At 35.7% G+C, this 24498-nt stretch overlaps 1 protein-coding gene across 1 annotated transcript in view; it reads left to right on the top strand.

The window, feature by feature from the left end:
• Ralgps2 (Ral GEF with PH domain and SH3 binding motif 2) overlaps positions 1-24498 on the top strand; it is a 117144-nt gene that overhangs the window by 6978 nt on the left and 85668 nt on the right. The window contains exons 2-5 of the mRNA XM_048810221.1: positions 859-963; positions 2117-2167; positions 15331-15414; positions 22908-22997. Of these exons, the coding sequence (XP_048666178.1) occupies positions 859-963; positions 2117-2167; positions 15331-15414; positions 22908-22997 (330 nt within the window). The remainder of the gene's footprint in view (positions 1-858; positions 964-2116; positions 2168-15330; positions 15415-22907; positions 22998-24498) is intronic.

Raw genomic sequence — 24498 nt, 5'->3', positions numbered from 1 at the left:
TTTTTTTTTTTTTTTAGGTGTAGGTGGACACAATACCTTTATTTTGTTTACTTATTTTGTGTGTGTGGTGCTGAGGATCAAACCCAGTGCCTCACACATGTTGGCGAGTGCTCTACCACTGAGCCACAACCCCAGCCCCACAAAATATTCTTTAAATGTCTGTTACGTCCATTTGATTTATCATATTATTTAGGTTGGAAATATTTTTATTGATTTTATGTTTGGATGACCTGTCTTGGTGGAAGGGATGTTTTAAAATCACCCAGTATTATTGTTTTGGGGTTTATCTGGGATTTAATGCCAAGAAATATTTTTTTATATAATAAGGTGCGTTGATATTTGGGCCATAAATATTTACTATCATATAAGTATATTCTGTGAAGTAATTACAGTGACATAATTGCTTAACAACGTATTTCTCAGCGTGTACCTCATACCTGACTGTGGATGTATGTTGTTCTCCCCAACTTTCCTTTATACCATTTGAGAATCATTGTCGTATTTTAAGGCTTTTATTTCTGTAGAAAATGATGGGATGCCTGGATGAAGAAACACACACATACATACACACACACACACAAGCTCGCTCGCTCTCTCTCTCTCTCTCTCTCTCTCTCTCTCTCTCTCCCCGTCCCCAAAAAAGTTACTTAAGAACCTAAAATCAAAACTTGAGGTTAGATTTCAGGTTGCTTGGGCCCACATCTAGTACTCTTCCAGCTAAGCAGCACATGTTGCTCAGCTTTCTGTAGCCTTTGTTAACATGCAGTTCTTAGTTTCCTCAGTTTTTAAGGTCAGTCTAGGTTCTGTGACATCTGTGAGATAATATTTAAATGTCCATATTTTCTTTCAATTTAACAGAAGAGTAGCAGCTCTGAATCATTAAGTGACAAAGGCTCTGAATTGAAGAAAAGCTTTGATGCTGTGGTATTTGATGTTCTTAAGGTTACACCAGAGGAATATGCGGTAAGCCTTCTCTCTCTCCTGACTCCAGTTTTTGCGTATAACTTACATACTGATGCTATTGAGTTAGGATTTGTAACTTCAGCAGAGGAGATAGTTAAAGAAGCTGGGTATGGGAATTTGGGGGGGAATAGCACAACTGGAACAAGGGGGAGGATGGCATGGGGAAGGTAAGAAGAACTGCCTAGTGTTTTTAGAGCAGCTTCATAAGTTAGGCCTTTAATTTAGTAAGTAATAGGTTATTTCCTTTCATTGCTACCTATGCTATCTTCCCAAGTCAGTTGTACTTTATTGACATATCAAAGAAGTATTTTTACTGTTTGGTAAACAAAAAATTGAGAAATGAAATATGAAGATATCATTGGAATATTGTGACAAGTATCTAGAAAATCTTTTATTTATTAACTGACATATTCATTTATATCTGCTTTAATCTGTTAACAGGATACATTGATTTTTATGATATTGAACCACTCTTGTATTCCAGGAACGAACTGTGCTTGATCAGAGCATATAATTTTTTGATATATTGTTAAACTTTGTTTTATATTTATAACCATAACCTTAACTTACAAAGTCCGTATAATATGTTGCCTTTTAAATGTAGTATCAGTACTTATTATAAGTGAGGAAGAAAACCCTTTTTGGGGGAGTTACTGGGGATTGAATCCAGGAGTGCTTTACCACTGAGATATGTCCCTAGTCGTTTTTATTTTTATTTTGAGACAGGTTCTTGCTAAGTTGTTAAGGCTGGCCTTGAACTTGGACTCTCCTGCTTCAGCCTCCTCAGTCACTGGGATTACCACACCTGCTTAGGAATAAAACCTTTTTATCAATTTTCGATGAGTAGTTGAGGAGTGATAATTTAGTCAGTATTACAACATTGCTCTATGAACCAATAGACATGATTTGTTTTTGATTTTTTTAATTATCTTTATTTTCTAATTTTACCTCATTTGTCTCAAGAAAATATAAATAGCTATCAGCTAAATAGAAATAATTTTATTTAATGGACTAAATTTTCATTTTTTCTGTAAGCCCTTATAATTAAAAATTATTTAGTAATATTTTAGTACAGAATAAATTTTTTACTTAGAATATATGTCATGTCATGGAGTTCCAAAGAACAGATTAATGTTGGTGTTTTTTATTTCAGGGTCAGATAACGCTAATGGATGTCCCAGTATTTAAAGCTATTCAACCAGATGTAAGTAGTTTTAAGAATGTTTCTTTTTAATATAGAAAATGATAAACTATAGTATCTTAAATGAAGACATTTTAGAAATGTCAAATTATATTTAATATTTAATTCTAAGATGTTTAAAGCTTTTGCCATAACATCTTCATGTTATTCAGGCCTCTGAAACATGGCATTCATAACTGTGCATCATTGAATCACAGGTGGAACTGTGTTGACATTTTGGAGAGAACAGAAAGTGTCAGGGAACCACATTTTGACTATATGCAGGGTTGTGTGTGTGTTTAGTATTCCTGTCATTTCACAACCTGGGCATGGCAGCATCTCCATCTTACTGATAAGGAAACAGGTGTCAGTTATCCTTGATTCGCAGCAGTCTTAATCCATTTTGTGTTACTGTTAGAAAGTACCTTGTGCATTATAAAGAAGAAAGATTTATTTAGCTTATAGTTTTGAGGGCTGAATGTCAAAAATCAGAGGGCACCCTATCTGTTTAACCTTCAGTGAGGGTCAGTTCTTATGGCTACCTCACAACATGGTAGAGGAGTAGAAAGGGAGACCAGCCATGTAGAGCAAGGGTCAAGTACATGGGGTGTCTAACTAATAACATCCCACTCTTTTGAGTACTCCCATACACTTTGAGACCAAAAATTCCTAAGGTGGTACTCCATGACCTAACCACCTCCCACAGGCTTCTACCTCTTAAAACTTACCACCTCCCAACACAACAATGCTGGAGAGCAAGCTTCCAGCACATGAACTTCTGGGGGAACACACGAAAACCATATCCAAACCACAGCAATGACTAACAGCTGAGACTGGGTTTCAGATTCTAAGAACTGATGCTTTTCCCACTCTTATCAAGTAAGAATATAAATAGTATTGTGTGCCTCAAAATAGTCCTTGATAATCCTGAAATTCAGTAACGTAGCATAGATTGTTTAGCTCTTTAGGGATCAGAATGTAGTTGTGATATATTACAAATCTGTGGTGTCCCTGAATACTACAATGACTGTAATGAGTTCCCTCATACATGTAATATAAATGGTATTAGTCCAGTAATTTTTCAAGTAAGTTACTTAATCACCTATAAAATGAAGGGGTGGGCCCAAATGATTTCTGAGTCCCTGTCATCTCCATAATGTGCTTTCCTAACCTTTCTCTTGTAATACAGAAACTTCTCTAAAGAGAATCATTGGATTAGCAATAGACAAAATAATATATTCCACAAATAACATCAATAGAAAATGGTTTTAGTATTCAGATGCCAAAAAATAAAACCTTAATTTCCTCACCTTTTTGAACAAAACCAAAGAAATGAAATTCTTTATAAAAATTACTTTTTTTTTTCCCCCCCAAAATTCAGGGATCTTCTCCTTTGACGTTGTTTTTTTTTTTTTTTTTTTTCCCCCCCCTTTGGAATAAACTGCAATACTTACATTGCTGTTTTCATATGAAAGTAGTGCTGTTCAACAGAAATAGGTCATTTGGAGGTCTAGTAACCACATTATAGAGTAAAAATAAATAGATGAAGTCAGTTTTAATAATTTTATTTGACCTGTTACATTTAAAATATCATTTCAACTTGTAATCATGATAAAAATTAAGATATTTTGCATTTTTTTCTTCTGTATTAAACCTTAGATATTCAGTATGTTTTACAATTACTATACTTCTTTATTCAGAAGAACCATATTTCAAGTGCTCAGTACCCATTTGTAGCTAGGGGCTTGGCTACCACTACTGAAAGACATAGACTTCTCTTCTAAGGGAATATTTTGTTTCCCCTAATAGTGCTTTGTGAACCTTAAAATTCCCTTGATTTTACTCCCTCAATATCATTCAACACCAATCTCATTGATTATTTTTTTAACCTTCTGCATATCTTATTTATCTCTACTACCAACTCCCCAAGATGCCATCTGCTCCTAATTGTATTACTGCAGTTCTCTCTTACCTGATCTATGATGTTCTACTCTGACCCCTGAAAGTAAGTTACTCCTCTCTACCTGGGAGCCATTGTAACCCTCTCTGGCCATGTAACTGTGCTCATGTGGTTTCTCTGCTTAAAACACCAGTGGTTTCCTATTGCTCTGAGGATAAGGATAAACCATCATAGTAGAATCTCCAGCTCACTTCATGGTTTTGCCTCCTCCTTTCTTCTCCAAACTTATTCTATACCTTTTCTACCTCTTTTTGCTCTCATTTACACTGGTCTTCTTTTAGTCCCTCTCACCACCGAGCCTGTAAACATCCTAGTTAACTTGTCTCATCAAGTTTAACTTTCTCAGGTAAGCTTTTTTGTTTTCCTACAGGCTCTTTTGACACTCTTCTTCTTCATTGTTCTTGTCATTTGCAGTTTTCCATTTTGTGTTGTGATGCAGCAAGTACTTAACTGAATGCCTGTCTCATATTAGGTACTAGTTTTCTGATTCAGGTTTTAAGTAGTCTCTCTGACCACTGACCAGGGTGTATGGGAAAGAGCATAGGTAGGGAAGAAGTGCCAGGGAATCACGGAGACAGGTGAGAAATGAAGATAGCTTGGCTCAGGGTGGGAGTGGTAGAGTTAGAAGTGGTCAGTGTATATGCTAGAGGAGCCAAGGGCAATGCCAAAGTTTTTGGTCTTACATCAGAAGCATGTAGTTGGCATCCATTCATATAGAACATAAGGTAGAATGCAGCCCTGTGGAGAAAGGCTGGAGGAATAGATTTAGAGCCCAGAGCTGGAGTCGAATGTCCTTATTTTCCATGTCTTTTAGATACGCTAGGAGAATGTTCAGTTAAGCAGTATGTGCTGGCATATGTTTCCAATCCAGGCAGGAAATATAAGTTTGAGAGATGCCACTGTAGAGAGAGATGGTATTTAAAGGGAGGATGCAGGGCAGGGGGGAAGCTCCATGGGAGAGCATGCATGTATTAGCATGTATGAGGCCCTGGGTTCAATCTCAGAATGAATGACTGTATCCTCCCTTTGGGATAAACACTAACCAATATTGGTCTTTATCATTCCTGACCATTTGGCTATCAGAAACAGGACTTTGCCATCTGGCAGAAAAATGTTTCTTAATTTAGTATGAAATATGGAAGACATATCACAGAGTATAATAATTTTTAGGTAAATCTCTGTATACCTAACCAGAAGTTCATCTGTATCCTCCCTATGAGGTAAACACTAACTAATATTGGTGTATATCATTCCTGTCCTGTTAGTTATGTCTCTTCTATAAGTATAGGTATCCCTTAGTAATATATATTATTGCAGGTTTTAGATTGTTTATATAAATTTTATCTTATGACTTTTGTATTCGGTTTGCTTTTCATGTTCAACATGGTTGATTAGAATTTACATAGGTACATGTGCTCTAGTGCATTAATCACTGGCTGAGGGGATGAATATCTTTAAATTTATTAAATACTGCCAAATGTTATCTAAAATGGTTGTATAAGTATTATTTTGTCAAGCTATTGCTACTGATAAATTTCATGAAAGATTGCTTAAGCTCTCTATTAGTCTCATGTATTAGTCTCACTAGCATAAAATAGTGTCAGTCTCCTCATGTATGCAGTTAGAATATTACATTCACTAAAGAGTGAAGAAATTCTTGTTGTTAAATCAAAATTAAACCTCAGATGTTATGAAAAATAGTGGTTGTCTTGTGAGGCTGTAACTAGTAAATTTATTTTCATGGTTCTGTCCACTATACCAGTTATTAAATCTGTATTAAAACTTAATAAAAGCTATACATACACTTTGTGAAACTATTTGAAAGATCATTAGTTAAGTTGTACCAAAACTACTCAAATCAGAGCCCATTTTTATATATATACAGTTGGCCCTCTGTTTTTCTGGGATCCACATTTATAGATTCAACCAAACAAGGATCAGAAATATTTGAGGGAAAATTGAGTTTGTACTGAACACATAACAATCTTTTGTTGTTATTATTCATTCCTTAAACAATACAGTATAACATCTATCAAATAGCATTTGCTTTATATTAGGTGTTATAAGTAGTATAGGGATGATTTAAAGTCTGTTGGAAAATATTCCTAGGTTATGTGCAAATACTACATCATTTTATATAAGAGAGTTGAGCATCTGTGGATTTGGGTATTCAAGGGGGAGGGGTGCTAGAATCAGTCCCCCATGGATAAGAAGGGACCACCATATCATATGTATCCATGTGTAACTTTATTTCAGGTGGTGATTTATTCACATTTACTATGTGTCGTGATCCCTTTCACATAAGACCAGGCTTTTTGCTATTCACCTCCCCAACCACCACCACAAAAAGTAGCCTTTTCCTCTTGGTGATGGGGAGAAAACACAGTAATGGTTGCTAAAATTATAAAGATAGTGATTACAAAGAAGACATGGTATAAGTTCTGTAATCTACACTGAACCATTACTAACACTCCTTCACAACTCTTATTAGTTGCTCTTTCTTTCTTTCTTTTTTTTTTTTTTTTTTTTGGNTCAAATGGTGGCTCCATTCCCAGCTTTCCAAGAAATGTCCTTACTGCTTTCCAAATTGGCTGCACGAATGTGCAGTCCCACCAGCAATGTACAAGTGTACCCTTTTCCCCACATCCTCGCCAGCACTTGTTGTTGTTTGACTTCATAATGGCTGCCAATCTTACTGGAGTGAGATGGTATCTTAGGGTGGTTTTGATTTGCATTTCTCTGACAGCTAGAGATGGTGAGCATTTTTTCATGTACTTATTGATTGACTGTATGTCCTCCTCTGAGAAGTGTCTGTTCAGGTCCTTGGCCCATTTGTTGATTGGGTTGTTTGTTCTCTTATTGTCTAATTTTTTGAGTTCTTTGTATACTCTGGATATTAGGGCTCTATCTGAAGTGTGAGGAGTAAAGATTTGTTCCCAGGGTGTAGGCTCCCGATTTACCTCTCTTATTGTTTCTTTTGCTGAGAAAAAACTTTTTAGTTTGAGTAAGTCCCATTTGTTGATTCTAGTTATTAACTTTTGTGCTATGGGTGTCCTATTGAGGAATTTGGAGCCCGACCCCATAGTATGTAGATCGTAGCCAACTTTTTCTTCTATCAGACGGCGTGTCTCTGATTTGATATCAAGCTCCTTGATCCATTTTGAATTAACTTTTGTGCATGGCGAGAGAAAGGGGTTCAGTTTCATTTTGTTGCATATGGATTTCCAGTTTTCCCAGCACCATTTGTTGAAGATGCTATCCTTCCTCCATTGCATGCTTTTAGCCCCTTTATCAAATATAAGATAGTTGTAGTTTTGAAGCTCAGCTTTTACCAAAGCTTTTTCACATTTCTTATATACATAGATCTTCCCATATGATTTCTCTTTTAACCATGAAGATTTCTTTTCCTATTAGAAAGCCGTTGGGCATTCTAGGGCCTCTCTGCATGTGTTCTTTCTTGTTGGGAAGCCTTGACTGCATTCTGAAGGTTCTGTTATTACATTCTTAAGGTTTTTAATTTTGCGTTTTACGAATACCCTGATGCTTTGCAATGCTGATATTTCTTCTGAAGGCATTGCCACGTTTATTACAGCAGTGGTATTTCCCTTGAGAGTGAATTTTGGGTCATTCAGCACAGGTTAGGTTATGACAGACTAGTGGCTTGCCAATCTAGTTTTCTCTCAGTAGCAATTCTCTGGCCTTTTGAATTAGTCTTAAGCAAAAGGTGATGTGCTTGAAATTCACACTTTAGTTGTTACATTGGGTAACATTTACCTCTCTTAGAAGAATCTGAAGTGTTCATAAAGTGACAAGTTCCACCTGAAAGTCTTCTAACAGATATTAAATTCAAAGAAGAAAGTTCCTCACTTGAGTTCTAGCAGATCAATACACTAAGTCATTTAGATTACACTTGGCCATCTGTATCTGCAGATTCTGCATCCAGGGATTTAACCAACCACAGATGAAAAATAACTTGGAAAAAAAATTGCATTGTTACTAAACATAGACAGGATTTTTTTCCTTGTCATTATTTCCTGAACAAAGTACAACAGTTGTAGTTGAGGATATCTAATCTGAAAATCTAAAGAATTTTGGAGCATTTCATTTGGCATGTTCAGCTTGTAAACACTATACAGATATTCCAAAATCTGAAACACTTCTGGTCCCAACCATTTCATATAAGGAAAATTAAAATTTGACTAGATAATAATACTTCACTGTTAGTGGGAGTGTAAATTTAAATTTGTTCAGACCTTTTAGAATTAATTTAGTAATACTTATCCCTTGAAGCATTCAGATAAGGGATATTCAACTTATATTTACATAATATTTACATTATATTAGGTATTATAGATAATGTAGAAATACTTTAAAGTATTTGCTATGCAAATACTATGCCATTTTATATAAGAGTCTTGAGCATCTGCAGATTTTGGTTGCCCGTGGTTAGGGAGGCCCTTGGGACCAATCCTCTAGTGGATACCGAGAGAAGACTATATAGTAATAAATAGACCTTAAGTAAAAATAAATAAGACTCTTCTGTACACCTGAGGTACACTTGAGATTGAGAAGATTATTGGTTAAGTGAGGGACATGTTAATTAATTCTGACTCTTTTAAAAATGTTTCTGAAAATTTTACAATTGAGGTTTTTCTGGCAGTATGTGTAAAAAGCATTCTCTGAGCAAATTTTTTGTGTTGGCCAAAAGACTGTAGTCAGGGCAATATCCAAAGGTCTAACATCAAAAATATCATTATTCGATCCTTGTTTTAATGAAAGCTGTCATTTGTATTAAAATATAAGCAATCTACAAATATAAAGAAAGATTTGAAGATAGCTATTTTAGTCAGCTTTGTGTAGCTGCATCTGAAGACCTGACAATAACAAGTTAGAGGAGAAAAAGTTTATTTTGGCTCATGGTTTCAGAGGTTCAGTCCACAGTTGGCTGACCCCATAGCTCTGGACCCAAGGTGAAGCAGAACATTATAGGAGAGGACTCTGGCAGTGGAAAGCAGCTTAGGACATGACAGCCTGGAAGCAGAAGGAGAAGGAGCCACAGGGAAGGTGCACCTTCCAGGGCACACCCTAGTGACCCAGCATCTCTAGCCACTCTCCACCTGCCTACAAGTTTACCACCCAGTTAATCCATTCTAGTGGATTGACCAGTGGGTCGATGAGGTTATAACTCTCAGAATCTAATCCTTTCACTTTGCACATTCTTGCATTTTCTCACACAGGAGCTTTTACGGGATACCTCATATCCAAATAGCAATAGCACAGACTTGAAGGTTTAATTGTAGACTGGAATAAACTTAACTGTCCTGTTAGAAGCAAGATGCACTGTTTTGTCAGTGTGTATTGTTGCTGCTGTGAACTTCCTTCATGTGTAGTGAGTTAAGGCTTACATGAGGATTAGAGAAGGTTAAGAACAAAGTGTTATTTTGGAGAATTGTACATCAGGGTATTTATGGAAGGAGAAGATAACTCCTTTCTTTCTTTTTGATTTCATTTCAGAAATAACTTTAAAATACTGGGAAGAGGGAGGAAAAGAGGGCATGAGTACATTAGGAAAGGAAAGGGGAAATTTTAATTTATCCTATTACATTGGGTTGTATAGTTTCAAAGTGTATTTCGTGGGTTAAAAATGTAGGGGCAGTAGTGAGTACTTAGTCTGTGGCAGAGATTTCTTTCTGTGTAGCAATATAAGCTGAATACTAGTGGATATACCATTTTCTTTTTAAGCTTTCCACTTTTGAGCATTAAGATTGCTCAGCAAGTTATCTTTTCCTCCTGAGAATTTTCGTTCCAGCCACTCCACCCCACCCCACCCCACCCCAATACACACACCCAGCCTTTTAGCTTCATCAGATTTTCTTTTCTTCTCTTGCTCTCTGTCTACATGCTGGTCTATATTGGCCTTTTCTGTTCTTCTATCTATAGGTATCCCTACATCATCACCCTTAGAACAGTCCTTTTAAGAGTGTTGGAACCTACAAGATGAAATTTAGATCAAGAATTTCCCTTTTCAGATCAGACCTACAAGACGTAAGAGAAGCTGTGACTCCTGTGAATTCAGTAAATCTTACATAGGGTAGGTGGTCAACAGTTGTATGGTTTTGCCTTCCCATGTGTTTCCAAAATAAATGCAACTGAAAATTGGGCTTAATATTTTCATGATTTAAAATGAATCCATGAATATTCTTTCATATATACTTTCATTGATCATTAAGAAATTGCCTTTATATATCTGAGTTATTATTCAAAGATTTCTTTTTACCATTTGAGCTTAAAACTTCAAGTTAAAGGCTGGGATAGAGCTGGGGTTGTGACTCAGTGGTAGAGCACTTGCCTAGCATGCATGAGGCACTGGGTTCCATCCTCAGCACCACATTAAAAAACTAAATAAACGAAATAAAGGTATTGTGTCCATCTACAACTAAAAGTATTATTTTTTTAAAAAAAGGGGGGTGGGATATAGCATGCACAAGGCCCTGGGAGTGAACCCTAGCACTACAAAAAACAATTAGAAAAGTTAAGTTTATTGGAATAAATTGTAAGGGGTGTTAAGGCCGCTATGTTTCATTTAGCCTTTGCTAAGATGGTAGCTCATTTACATAGAGCTTCAGTTGGCTTTTTCACCATTGTGACCAACCAGACAGGAACTATTTTAGAGGAGGAAAAGTGTATTTGGGGCTCACAGTTTTAGAGGTCTCAGTACATAGACAGCCAGCTCCATTGCTTTGGGCCTAAGGTGAGGCAGAACATCATGGTGGGAGGTACATCATGGTGGGAGGTGAGGCAGAACATCATGGTGGGAGGTACATTTCTGTGGCAGAGGAAAGCAGCTCAAGACATCATCACTGTGAAGCTGAGAGAGACTTCTCTCACCAAGAACAAATATGTACCCCAAAGGCTCGCCCCAGTGACTTCCCTCTTCTAGCCACATCCTACCTGCCTACAGTTACTACCCATTTAATCACTATCAAGCGATTAATGCACTGAGGAGGTTAAAACTCTTATAAGCAAATCACTTCACCTTTAAATTTTCTTGCATTGTCTCACACATGAGTTTTTGGGGTCACTTAATATTTAAACCGTAACACAAAGTATACCCTAAACAACCCTATTCTTAAGTCGAATCCTAAAAACGAAAAGCATCCTTGAGTCACTAAATTTGCTTTGAATTTGTGGTGTTCATGTGAGATGCTTTGGTATAGAATATCTTTTAAAATAATTTTATTGGTGCATTATAATTATACATAGTAATAGGATCATTATGCTATATTTGTAAGTGCACATAATATAATAACCACAGTCTCATTTCCCAGTACTTTCCCTTTCCTTTGCCTCTTACCTCCCCCTGATCTGCTTGCTCTCCTCTATCAATTTTCTATTATTGTTGTTAGTGCATTTTTAAGTGTGTGTGTGTGTCTGCAGGACTCATTGTAGCATGTTCATAGCATAATTTGACAGATTTCATACCCCAGTACTTCCCCATGTGTTCCTACCCACCCACCCCCAGTTCTCTTCCTCTACTCTATTTGTCTTCTACTTTTGTCTTTCTCTCTGCCCCACCTTTTTAAATCCCTTCTATCCCCCACTCCCACCCTCAACCCCTAGTTTCTACATATGAAAGAAAACATTTGACTTTTAACTTTCTGCATCTGGCTTGTTTTACTTTGCATGATATTCTTCAGTTTCATTCATTTACTAGCAAATAATATAATTTCATTTTTCTTTATGGCCGAATAAAATGGCATTGTGTATATATACTGCCTTTTCTTTATTCATTTGCCTATTGATGAGCTGGTTCCATAACTGGGCTATTGTAAGTTGCACTACTATAAACATTGATGTGGCTGTATCAATGTGGTATGCTGATTTTAGTTCTTTTGAATAAATACCAAGTAATGGGATAGCTGGGTCATATGGTGGTTTGTCTCTTGACCAGGCCTATAAGCTGTAAATACAAAGATAACACTTGTGGCAGAATTTATTTCTTAGATTATATTCTAGTGTGACTTGGAAGGAGGTCCTAGTGTCTAAGACAAAAAGAAAAATAGACTATAGGGAAGTTAAAATTTTTCTCTTTTCCGCCCAAAAGGGGTTCAATAATTTTAGTCATATGAAATGAGTTGACAATAGATAGATCACAGGAACCAAACACATTTTATGAGACTCAAGAAAAGGGCATGGTGATTGCCATTTATATAATAAATTAGCACAATTCTTTCTTTTTCCTCCTCTAGTTATATCATGGTTTTGACTAACTATATATTCTTTACTGTTGAGTGGTAATTATTCAAATTTTGTTTTCTTTGCACTGAAAATTTACTTTAGCTCACTCTGTATCTATTACCAATTTCTCTTCCTAATATGTTCAAACACATCAGGAATTTGATTTCGTTGTTCTAGATTTTCTCTTGTGAAATCTCTTCTCTTGGGGCTGGGGTTGTAGCTCAGTGGTTGAGTGTTTGCCTCACATGTGTGAGGTACTGGGCTCCATCCTCAGCACCACATAAAATAAATAAATAAATAAAACTATATATATATATCATGAAAAGAAAGAAATCTCTTGCTTGTTTCTTGACTCTTCTTAAGGTCCCAGGATCACCCTTAGGGATTAATCAAATACCTTGTTTCTATGTTGGTTCCTCTATTTCCTAGATCTCATGTATTCCATTTTCCTTTTCCTCTTTCTTTCTTGGTGCTGGGAATTGAACCAGGGCCTTCTGTTTGGTAAGGACATGCTATACACCTGACTCCTTTCCCTTTTCTTGGTTTGTGAATTTATTTCCATGGAGCAGGTGTTACACTGATTCTCTTGAGATAGAAGGCAAATTGAGATGCTATGTCTAAAAATGTCTATAATTGATATTTTTGTTGGATGCAGAACTCAAGGATTTCAAAGGTGCTGCTTCCTTCAGTTGTCTAATAAATTCCAGGGCTGCTCTTGAAATACCTGATACTTTCTGGTTCCTGCTTTTCTATATGTGATCTATTTTTTGTTGTTCTGGTTTTGAATCTCTGACAGACTTTATGTTTGTTGTCGTCAGTATCCTGCAATTTTGTGATGTCATGCTCTGTCTAGTTTACATCTTTTTTTTTTAATGTGTTGAGCATTAGGCAGGCCATTTCTTATTATTTCTTATTTTTGCCTAATTGGATGCAATAGCTTTTCTCGTCTAAAAGCTTTTCTCGTCATATAATTATATGATTTTATCTTTTTCTTTTCTCAGTTTTCTTCTGTTCCCTGGCCTAACTCGAGTTCTTTTTCTTCTTTTCCTATGAATGGTATGTCTGTGTGTGTGTGTGTGTGTGTGTGTGTCTCCGTTCTCCCTCTTCTTCTTTCCCTCCCTCCCTCNGTTCAAATTCGTATACTTTTAAAAAATACTTGAAATGAAACACCATCTAAAAGAGGGTGATTATTTGGCTTTCAGCTTTCTCGACTTTTAGCTTAGTGTAGCTCAAAGACAAGGTACCCAGATATCTTTGAACTGGGGAGGCCTTTGATTACCTGAGCAAGATCAAGATTAAACCCATAACTACACCAAGAGGCTAGGGTGAAGGAGTACTAGTTCTTTAGTTAGAATCACAATATTTTAGGCTGAAATACACTGGGGGTAGGGGGGCGTTTTAAACCCAGGGCCAAGTACTAAAGAAACTTGGCAAATAATCCTATGCAGAGGGTAAGGTCTTCTCTCTCCTCCCCCCCCCACAGGTAGCTATTCCTGTATTCCACAGTGTTATTAATCTACATGAGACCATGACCCCTTTTGCATGCTGAAGCTTATTGACAGAAATTCTTTAAAGTCAAAGAAAATTTGTTCTAGTAAAATATACTTATCTGAATATTTTTCAAAACTATTCTATATCAGTATATGTGCTTGTTTATTAACATATTCAGTAAAATAAGAGGTAGCTCTAACAATGATCATAATTTTGAAGTAATGATGAGTATAAATGTTTTCGAAATATTTGCACCAACTATAATATATGAAAATATCTGATTTTTATTGGCAATGAGTACACAGATTGCCAATACTATTGTTATCTATAGCCTATATTTATAATTATAAAGAGATGTCCCATTTCAAATAGAGGTTAATGTAAAAAGTGTTTTTTACATTCAAGTTCTTGGGCCTTTTGAAGTCTATTGAATGATTAGTCCTAGGGGGATTAAGAACACTTTGATTAGAGGTTTTTTTTCAGTGTAAGATACTGTAAAGCTGATTGTGGAAACTCTGGTGACAGAATGGGGCTTGACAACTAGAAGTCTTCAGTGTGAGTTGTGAGGTACTCAGCTTTCATTACTTCTGCATCTTTCTTTTTAGGACTCAAATCTCTTCCCCAAAGATTCCATAATATTCTGTATGTGGAATTTCAGTTTACTTCTCTGTTAGATAATTTTGCTTTCTCATATTCTTCCAGCAGAATTTGCTTTTGTGATTTTCCTGAATGGATGGGCGGATAGATAGATAGATAGATAGGATTTTTTTTTCTAGTGTTCCAGTAAAACTTTATTTACAGAAATAGGAGGGCTGAGAATGTAACCCAGGAGCAGAGCACTTACCTAACATGCATAAGGTTCTGGGTTCAATCCCCAGCACCACAGTAAACAAAAAACGAGCAGGAGATGGATTTGGGCCCCAAGACCTATTTGTTGACCCTTAGTTAGTTTTTACATTTTAACATCTCACACATACTATGTGGTATTCCTTAGGTGGATTTACCCTAATTAATTTAATAAGCCCTTTATTGATAAACATTTAACCTTTCAGGTTTTTTTTTTATTACAAGCAGTTCTGCACAAACAGCCTTGTTATCATTGAGTATTTTTCTAAATATATCTGGAAGAAATTCTTGGAAGTGAAATTACTGTATTGAATGTAGGCATATTTAAAATATTGGCAGAAATTGCCAGTCTGCTCTCCATAAAGATTATACCTGTTTATATTCTGTCAGTGATATGTGAAGGTGCTGACTTCCCCATCACACACTTGCCAAATCTGAGACTGTGAAAAAGGCCATGCACTTTAGCTCTAAAATTAAAAAAACTATTTTTGGGTTGAGGGGTTCTGAATGGTTATATTAGATATGTTCTTATTAAGCACGGTCATTCCAGAAAAGTGCACATATACTCTTTTACTATTAAAAAATCCTTAATATGACAAGAAAATAGGGCTGTTTCTTTATTTCATATTTAATTTTCACCCTGATTTTCCAGGAGCTTTCAAGTTGTGGATGGAATAAGAAGGAAAAATATAGTTCTGCACCAAATGCAGTTGCCTTCACAAGAAGATTTAATCACGTGAGTTGTTTACAATTTTGATGCTTAGTTTTTGAAATTCTGTTCCTTAGTACATAATTTTTCTAAATAGGAAATTGTTTTAATTTTCACATCGATTCTGGAATATTTTTGGCCAGTATTTCTTCAAATATTTTTTCTCATGATTTTTGCTTTTTTCCCTCTATAATTACTATAGTACTTTTGTTGAAAGTTGGCCTTCTTTCTTGCTTGTCTCAACCTTTCCTGTTTTCACACCTGTCTTTTGTGTTCCATCCTGAGGGATTTCTTCAAGTCTGTATTTCAGCTCACTAATTCTCTCAGATGTGCTCTGTTTCAAACTATGTGCTTTTACCCTAGTGTCATATTCTTAGTTAGAAAAGTAAAAAGTTTCTTAAGTAATTTTGGGCAATTTATTTTATAGTTTCTGTGTTATCATCTGAAGTTCTTGGGATACTTCTCTGTTTATCTCTACTAACCTTTACAGTGGTGTGTTTTCTTAGCTGATTGGTATCTGTGCATGGAAAGTTCGTGCCTGTGTTAGCTTTGTCTGTGGAAATTTACTGCTTCCCAGGTTGTGGGTATATCCCTTCTGGGGGCTGCTTGCTTTGGTTGTTCCTGGAGCTGTCACTGACCTGGGACTATTCCTTATGTTAAATGTTTTGGTTGGGGGATATCTACACTTCTCTATAATGGGACTTTAAATTCTAAATCCAGCTAAGGAAAGGCTTTTGGTTACAAATTCTTATGAGAGACTAATTTTTTCTCCTTAGTATCCCAAAGCCTAGATAAACTTGTGTGTTGTCTCCCTCTTCCAGTAGGTGAATTTAGTTTACCTTTTCACTGAGATTACAGCCCTTTGAGGAGCCTTTAGGTAGAAATGGAGATAGAAAGGAGAAGTGTGAGGCCTGTGTTGACTCTGAAGGAGTCTAAAGTCCCAAGCATCTGTCATTGAGTCAGGAAACTTTCCAAGGACAGCTGCAGGGTCCACTTTTGTAACCACTGCTTTGCTGTTTCCTTCTTTGTGTTTGGTCTAAGGAAATCCTTTCATCTCAGACATACATGTCTGTGTGTACATGTGTGTTATTGTTGTTGTTAACTTTGTTTTATTTAATCCAGCATTTCTAGGGGTTTATAGAAAATAGATTCTCATTCACTGAACTCCCCAAAATGGAAAATTTAAGAATTAGATTACCCATTTGAGGCATAGAGGGAAGACATATTTTATACTAAATTGCATATCTGAGCTACTAAATTGCATATATGAGCTATGTAACAGTTACTTTAAAATTTTTTCTGAGGTGGTCATAATTTATCATCACAGTAAACTTTTTTAATATACAAAAACATTGTTAGAATACTCAAAAATTTGATCTTAGCTTTTATCTCTCGTGCTTAAGTAAGCTAAAATGTTGTCAAACACATCACAAAATACCAAAAGCTTTTGTCCTTATTCCAGATTGTAGTTGATCTTCTCATAAGCTTTTTTACATAGTTTTTCCATTACTCCATTATTTTCTAGAAGGTCACAGGAGATCTGAAATTTAACATTAGAAAAGAAGTTGGGACGAATCCTTTAAAGAGAACCTGTATGCATTTATTGAATGATTTTTATGGTCCTGGAGACCATGCATCTTTAATTTTTAAATGAGTGTCTTGTAGATAGCTGTATTCAATAAGAAAAGGAAAGTCTAATTTAGACTTAGGAAAAATGAAACCATAGTTCAGAGAGTTTCTGTCTGTCCATACTCCCCACGATATCAGCAGCTTTTGTAATTAGTACAGTTAACAGAATCAGGAAGTTAACGTTGGTACAATAACTATTAACTAAAGACCTTACTCAGATTTAGTTTTCCCACTAATATCCTTTATTATTGTTCTAAGATACTATTTTGGATCCCACATTGCATTTACTTGTCACTAATTCCAACAAAATGGTTATCTTGGGGTGTCTGTTTCTATCGAATGCTTTCTTTCTTTTTTGTAGGGTGAAGGTGGTACGCTGGGCATTGAACCCAGCGGTGTTTTACCACTGAGGTACATCCTGTGCCCTTTTAAAAAATATTTTATTCTGAGACAGGGTCTCACTAAATTGCCCAGGGCTAGACTCAAACTTCTTGTGATCCTCTTATCACAGCTTCCTGATTGACTGGGATTACAGGCATGCGCCATTGCACCAGCAAATGCCTTCTCTCTTCAATTCTCCATCTGTTTCTCTGCATGTCTCATAGTTTTTTTCATTTGTATAGTCAGCATTGTGGACAATATGTTACAGAGATTCTGGACTCTGTTTTATTCTGAGGGTGTTGGTTTTTATTTTAGCAAGCAGACCCCTTATGCCAAATTCTGTTTCTCTTTGGGGAGCAGATAATTTCTTTCAGCCATCTAGGTTTTGTTTTCAGTGGTCTTACAGTTTCCTCTCCCCAAGCAACAGGGTCCGTGGTCAGCTGGAGATTTGACTAGAGAGCTTTCTTCTCTGTCCATCTATTGGGACATTTCCCTCTGTCTCTCCCTCCATTCTAAAAATTTTCACCTCATTGTTAATCAGGATACTGTTGTGTCTTTTCAAGCCATCAGGAAGCCATTAGGACTGACCACCTGCTTGAGTTTTATTTTAGCTGTCTTAAACTAGCAGTGAGTCTTATCCTGTACACTTTGCCTTTTTCAGGAATCAGTTTTTCAGTTTTCTAATTTCTGCCATTTTTTTCCTTTTCTTGTGATTAATTTTAAGTAGATCTTTGTATTTTTTTACTTGAATATATCATTCTTTCAAAAATCACTGTATATTAGATATTTTTCTGATGATGTGATCATGTCATCCAGCCAATGACTTCCTGCCCCCCCCTTTTTTTAATTTGAGAGAAAATTGTCTTAAGTTCTTTTTTTTAGCTATAGTTGCACACAAAACCTTTATTTTATTTGTTTATTTTTATGTGGTGCCAAGGATTGAACCTAGCACCCTGCATATGCTAGGCGAGCGCTCTACCACTGAGCCACAACCCAGCCCCTCTTAAGTTCTTTTTAATGCTCTCTTGCTCCTTTTAAATAATGGGAAATTTGACTAGATATATGGTAGTGTTAAAGCTTATGTATTTTAGGAATTAAAAGGTTTTGTTTATTAAAAAAGGGCTTTTTTTTTTCAAAATTTTTTTCAGTTGTAGTTGGACACATATCTTTATTTATTTTTATGTGGTGCTGAGGATCGAACCCAGGGCCTCGCACGTGCTAGGCGAGCACTCTACTGCTGAGCCACAACCCCAGCTCCCTTAAAAAGGACTTTTTAAAAAAATATGTTTATAGAAGCAATTATGTTGTCTCATTTGCTTCATTGTATTACAGGGTATGGGAGTATGACAGTTGAAGTAAAAAGCTTGCCAATGACTTGATTGTTAAGGATAGTTGGTGTGTATTATTATTATCATCTGTTTAATTCAGTAAACATTTGTGGTTTTCCATAACAAAAAGTTAAGGTCACTATCTTTAAGGTGTAACGTATTTTTGGCTCTGAATATAAGATTTGTACGTTTGATTATAAAACCCTGAATAAAGCATCTATAGTGAATAAATGATCTAGGATTTACTTTTTTATGAAATAACTGGTATAGTTCAAAGAGTGTGTTAAGTAGTTGAGTCATATGAAATTGCCCACTTATGGCCATTTTTAGCCTCCAAAAATGACCTATTTATATGATTAACCCAATATATGTTAAAAAGCATTATAATACACAATTGACTTTACCCCAAAGAATATTACTAAACACTGTTGAAATGTTTTTATGTGCTTTTCCCTCTACTTTCACTCAACAGGTAATCATTATCTAGAAAACTGTATATGTGCTTTTTTTTTCTTTCTCATTTTTTAGTAGACTTTTTAACTCCTTCATAATTCCTTTGTAGATTTCCCAGAAATATTTGTGTCCTTAATTAGGCATATAGATTTGTATCAGCATGTTGTATAATCATGCTTACTTTTCATCTTTGTACATTATACCATCATGTAACTGAATGTAATGTGTTCCCGTCTTGGTAAGCACAAAGCCAAAAACCACAAGCAGGAGATAAAAAGTGGAGAAAGACTATCACCCACAGCAGGAAAGGAATAAATAACCTTAGTGTTATTTATTTCTAAGGTTATTTCTAAAGCAGTGCCCTCTGAGAAATGGAAGCATGGGGATTTTATTCAGGGAGTTTATACATGTTCATATAGGGAAATATTGTAGGTACAGACATGTTCCTGAGCATGCTCAATTTAAGGTGTGCATTTTTGAGCATGCTCAGTTTAATGTCATATTTCAAGAATGTAAGATGGCAGATATATTTGTGGGCATGCTTAACTCATGCTCATAGTCCCCATGGTCAAAAAGGTTCAGATGGTGGACCCAAACACTTCTGGGCATGTTCTGTCCAGTATTATAACAAGCCAGGTATACTCCAGTTTGCCTAAAATAATGAGTCAGGAGGCCATGCATGGTAGCACATGCCTGCAATCACAGTGGCTTGGGAGGCTGAGGCAGGAGGATTGCAAGTTCAAAGCCAGCCTCAGCAAAAGTAAGGTGGTAAGCAACACAGTGAGACCTTGTCTCTAAATAAAATACAAAATAAGGTTAGGAATGTGGTTCAGTGGTCAAGTGCCCCAGAGGTTAATCTCCATTATCCCCAAAAAAGAGTCAGGGTAGCTTGGTGACCTTGATTGGTCTTCTGCAAGTTGTTTCAGAGACACTTTGAAGAATGGGCTTTGGGTGGGGGGCAGTACGGGGATTGAACTCAGGGATATTCAGCCATAGAGACAGGGTCTCACTGAGTTGCTTAGCACATGTTGAGGCTGGCTTTGAACTCATGATCCTCCTGCCTCAGTCTCCTAAGCCCCTGGGATTACAAGCATGCACTACCGTGCCCCGCAAGAAAGTACAAATTTGAAGGTGCTTTTAATACAGGAGTTTTCCCCTGAAGGTGCCTGCCTTGCTTAGCACCAACAGTCATACTACTGTGACTTTTTGCCTCAGGTGTGGTTCTCTGAGGTATCCATGGTGATACATATAGCTCTAGTTCATTGATTTTTTTCACTGCTCTCTAGGATTTCATTGCATGAATGTATCAGAATGAATTTATCATTCTTTTGAGGGTGGCCATGAAGTATATTTTCTAATTTTTTGCTTTTAACAAAGAATGTTGTTGTGACTATCCTAAGAGTCTTGCTACACTTGTTTAATACATTCTTTCTAGGCAGTGGCTTTCTATGACTAGGACCTATAGTAAGATAAAATATACGTTGCAACTCAACACATAACACAGCCAAAACAAAATTTACTTATATGATATGTACTTTGATCTTTTCTGTTAGAAAAATCAGTTGAGGGCTGGGGTTGTGGCTCAGTGGTAGAGCGCTTGCCTAGCACATGTGAGGCTCTGGGTTCAATCCTCAGCACCACATAAAAATAAATAAATAAAGGGGAAAAAATGTTACTTAGACCCACTAAATTAATATTATGAAATGGGTAAAGAAATAGTGATCTATTTGGAAAAATATGTACCTTGATGTAAAATTTGAGTCAGAGAATATTCATGCTTACCTATAAAAGACGGTGTCTTTATTTTCCAAACCTGTACACTTTATATTCCTTCCAGCAGATTAATATTATGAGAGTTTTCTTTTCTGCATATTCTTATCAATACTGTCATCACACTTTGCAGTTCAATTTGTGTAAAATAATTTCATCTCCCATTTTCTTTTGATAAATGTTTATTCCTTCTGTGTCCTGGCACTGTTGTAGTGTTTGGGGATATGTCAGTGAACAAGAAAAATAAAGGTTACTATCTTCAGGGAATGTTCATTCTGGCTGTTCTAATTTTTTAATTTTTAAGTTGACAAATTGTATGCATTCATATGTACAACATGGTATTTTGATATATGCATACATTATAAAATGATTAAATACATCCATGTGCCTACCCCAGTCACATCCTTTTTCCTTGAAAAGCAAACATTCTCTTTACTTAACAAGTACTCTCACTTCCCTACATTTCTTGTTTTGTCTCCTAAATTTGGATCCTGAACACTAGATTTTGCCAGTTTTTAAATTTTGATGTTCACAATTTTTGAATCTACAGTTTCTCCCTTTATGCCTTTCTTTTCTTTACAAATTATCTATGGCAGAACCCAGGCATTTTGACTAGTGCAGTCTCCCACACCTAGATTGCATCCTGTGTAGTATAACATACTCTGATTTTTGCAAATTGTGACCATATTTAAAAAAAAACAAAAACATATATCATTATGAGCTGATAGATTTAAACCTAAGAGTTTCGAGTTTCAATCCATTTTCATGTTGTCCCTTCTTTGGCCAATGGGAATCTATTCAGATTGACGTTCATGTCTTTGTCATAACCCTAGTAGGTTTTAATCATTTCTTTACCCTCTGGTAGGCCAGGATGTTACAGGTTCATTTTGTGTATTTTCTACCCCTGTGTGGAATCTATATTTTTGGAAGAAGTCCTGGTTTCTTATAGTAGAAAATGGACCTGGATGCCAGGGATGCTTGTTGCTTATTTGGTGACCATGATTTCTAGGCCTTTGTAGCAGATACCGCTAGGTTATCTATATATCCATGTATAATATACAGCTGTTTGAAATATCTCATGAATTCATATTGGTATTTCAGATTTTCAGGACTAGGGTTTCTATTCCAACTCTTCTATATCATATCTTCATGTTCTTTCTCTTACATCCTGCATCCTGGTCCTTTCCAAAGAACACAGAGCATGATACAGTCTAATAGTTCACTCTTTGCTTCATTCTACATGGTAAACAGCAATCTCAGAATGATAATACAGGTTGTACATTCTTAATCCTAAAATCAAAATGTGAAATGCTTCAAAATCCAAACCTTCTTGGGCACTGGCATGACACCACAGCTGGAAAATTCCACATCAAGAAAATGGTTTCTTTGAATTAGAAAGCATCCCATTTTTGAAATGCAGTTTAATTTGAGAATGCTAACTTGGATATATATAGGTATATTTTTATGGCATTTATTTTGTTCTAATCATAAAAAGAAAACCTACTTGGGAACCTTCACTTCTTATAATTCTGCTTAGTTTAAACAAATGACGTGTAGGATTATACAACCACAGAAAAACATACTATTAGTAAAGTGTCTTCTACAATGTCTGATTTTAAAACTTAACCTAATTCTGCCAAAATATTTTAAACTACAGCAAAAAAAATTGTATTTATGTAGTTTCATTTTGCATTTTCTTAGCTCTTTTCCCAAAAACTTTATATAAACTTTCATTAATTAATGATATTTTTATGTCTGTGCACACCCACATCTGTATTTTTGTGTATAAAGAGTGTACAATATTTGAAGATTGGCTGTGTATATATAAGTAGTCAAGGGCACAAAAAAAGCATTGTTTTTTAAGCCACTGTAGGAAGTTCATCAAGTAGTTTTCATCATTAATTTGATCCTAGCAAGTAATAATCTTGCCCTTCAACAGTTTTTAATTTTTATTTACAGGTAAGCTTTTGGGTTGTAAGAGAGATTCTTCATGCTCAAACATTAAAAATTAGAGCAGAAGTTTTAAGCCACTATATTAAAACTGCTAAGGTAAGAAAAACTTGTTTTTATTCTGTAATTCAACTATTCACAAATGTTTTTAGTCAGCATTTGCTGGTAATACTTTATTTACTGTTTTATTGATACTGGAAAATAGTACCTGTTGAGTAATATGTCAGTTTTTTGATTGAATGCTTGTTTTCTCTGCCTTTTCTTTTATTTCTCTTGTTTTCCTCCCGTTTTATATTCATTCTCCTCTCTCAGTAGCAAAATTGAATGGTCTGTATCACTGGATAAGTAGACAGAGGTCAGATTATGATATTTATGAAATATGAGACTATTCTGAAGGTGATGGAGAAAGCCATATATGATAGAGTAGATGAAAACAGAATTGCTTCTGAAATAGATCAACCCCTGCCAGCCATGGGGAGAATGACTTTAAAAAATAGTATATGTGATGTTACCAAATACTTTAACTGAGCAGTGATTGTGTGGCATAGACAATATATATATATAGCAGGAGTAACGTAGTATTGATTTCATGGATACTCAGAATTTAAAGAGGATAGTGAGATAAACCTGAAGCAACTCCAGATTTATATTAAGTTCACTAAGAACTATGGTAATTGTAGCCAAACTCATTGTTCATGATTTTTATAATAAGTACATGAATTAACTCACCCATGAATGAAAGAAGATAGAATAAGGTGAGAATACCCTGTTCATAGATACTGTAAGGCATGATTCTTCCCATGTTTTCCTTGAGTGTGTGGCAACAATTCTGTGGCACTAGGTGGCAGAGCTAGCCTTCTACAAATATGATATTTTGCAGAAGTGTGATAAAATTATCATTCTTTGTGATAAGTCAGATAAATAATGGTTTTTAGCTAGTAGAAATTAATGACTTTTTTCATAGATTCTGGATTTCCATTATTGTTTTCCGATTTTTTAATTACATATTTTTAAAAACAGAATGTATGTTACACTGAAAATCACCAAATTTTTCCCATCAAACATACCCTAGCTTTCTCATCAAATAATTATTTAATTCTTCAGCTTTCAGGCCTTGAGTTATATTTGACAGCCTTTGCCTTTTTCCCAAGCCCTAATTCGTAATTGATTTTTTTCTCATCACTCTAAAGTTGCTATATTCTGACTCTGCACTCTGTATTCAGTTTGCTATAAAACTAGCAGATCTGACTCTTCTTTTGGTAGATTGTGTCAGTCACTGTCCTCTAGAAAGACAGAACTAATAACACTCAATATAAACGTGTATGAAGAGATCTTAAGGATTGCTCACGAGATTATAGGAGCTGGTAAGTCTGAAATTTGTAGGGCATGCCACAGTGCTAGAAACTGAGACAGGAGTTCTTTTCCTTATAAATCTTTTCTATTCATATGGAGAGTTGAACGTGGTGCCTAATCTATAGTAAATGCTTCACATACGGTATTGAATAGATAGTTTCCGAACTAGGTTAAATTACCTTTCTGTGTAAAGATATATATTCTGTTTTATGTTTTTTATTTTGTTTTTATTTGTTTTCTTTGGGTT

The sequence above is a fragment of the Marmota marmota genome, unplaced genomic scaffold (assembly GCF_001458135.2).
Source record: "Marmota marmota marmota unplaced genomic scaffold, marMar, whole genome shotgun sequence".
Taxonomy (NCBI): Eukaryota; Metazoa; Chordata; class Mammalia; order Rodentia; family Sciuridae; genus Marmota; species Marmota marmota.
This window is presented reverse-complemented; position numbering and strand designations above follow the sequence as displayed.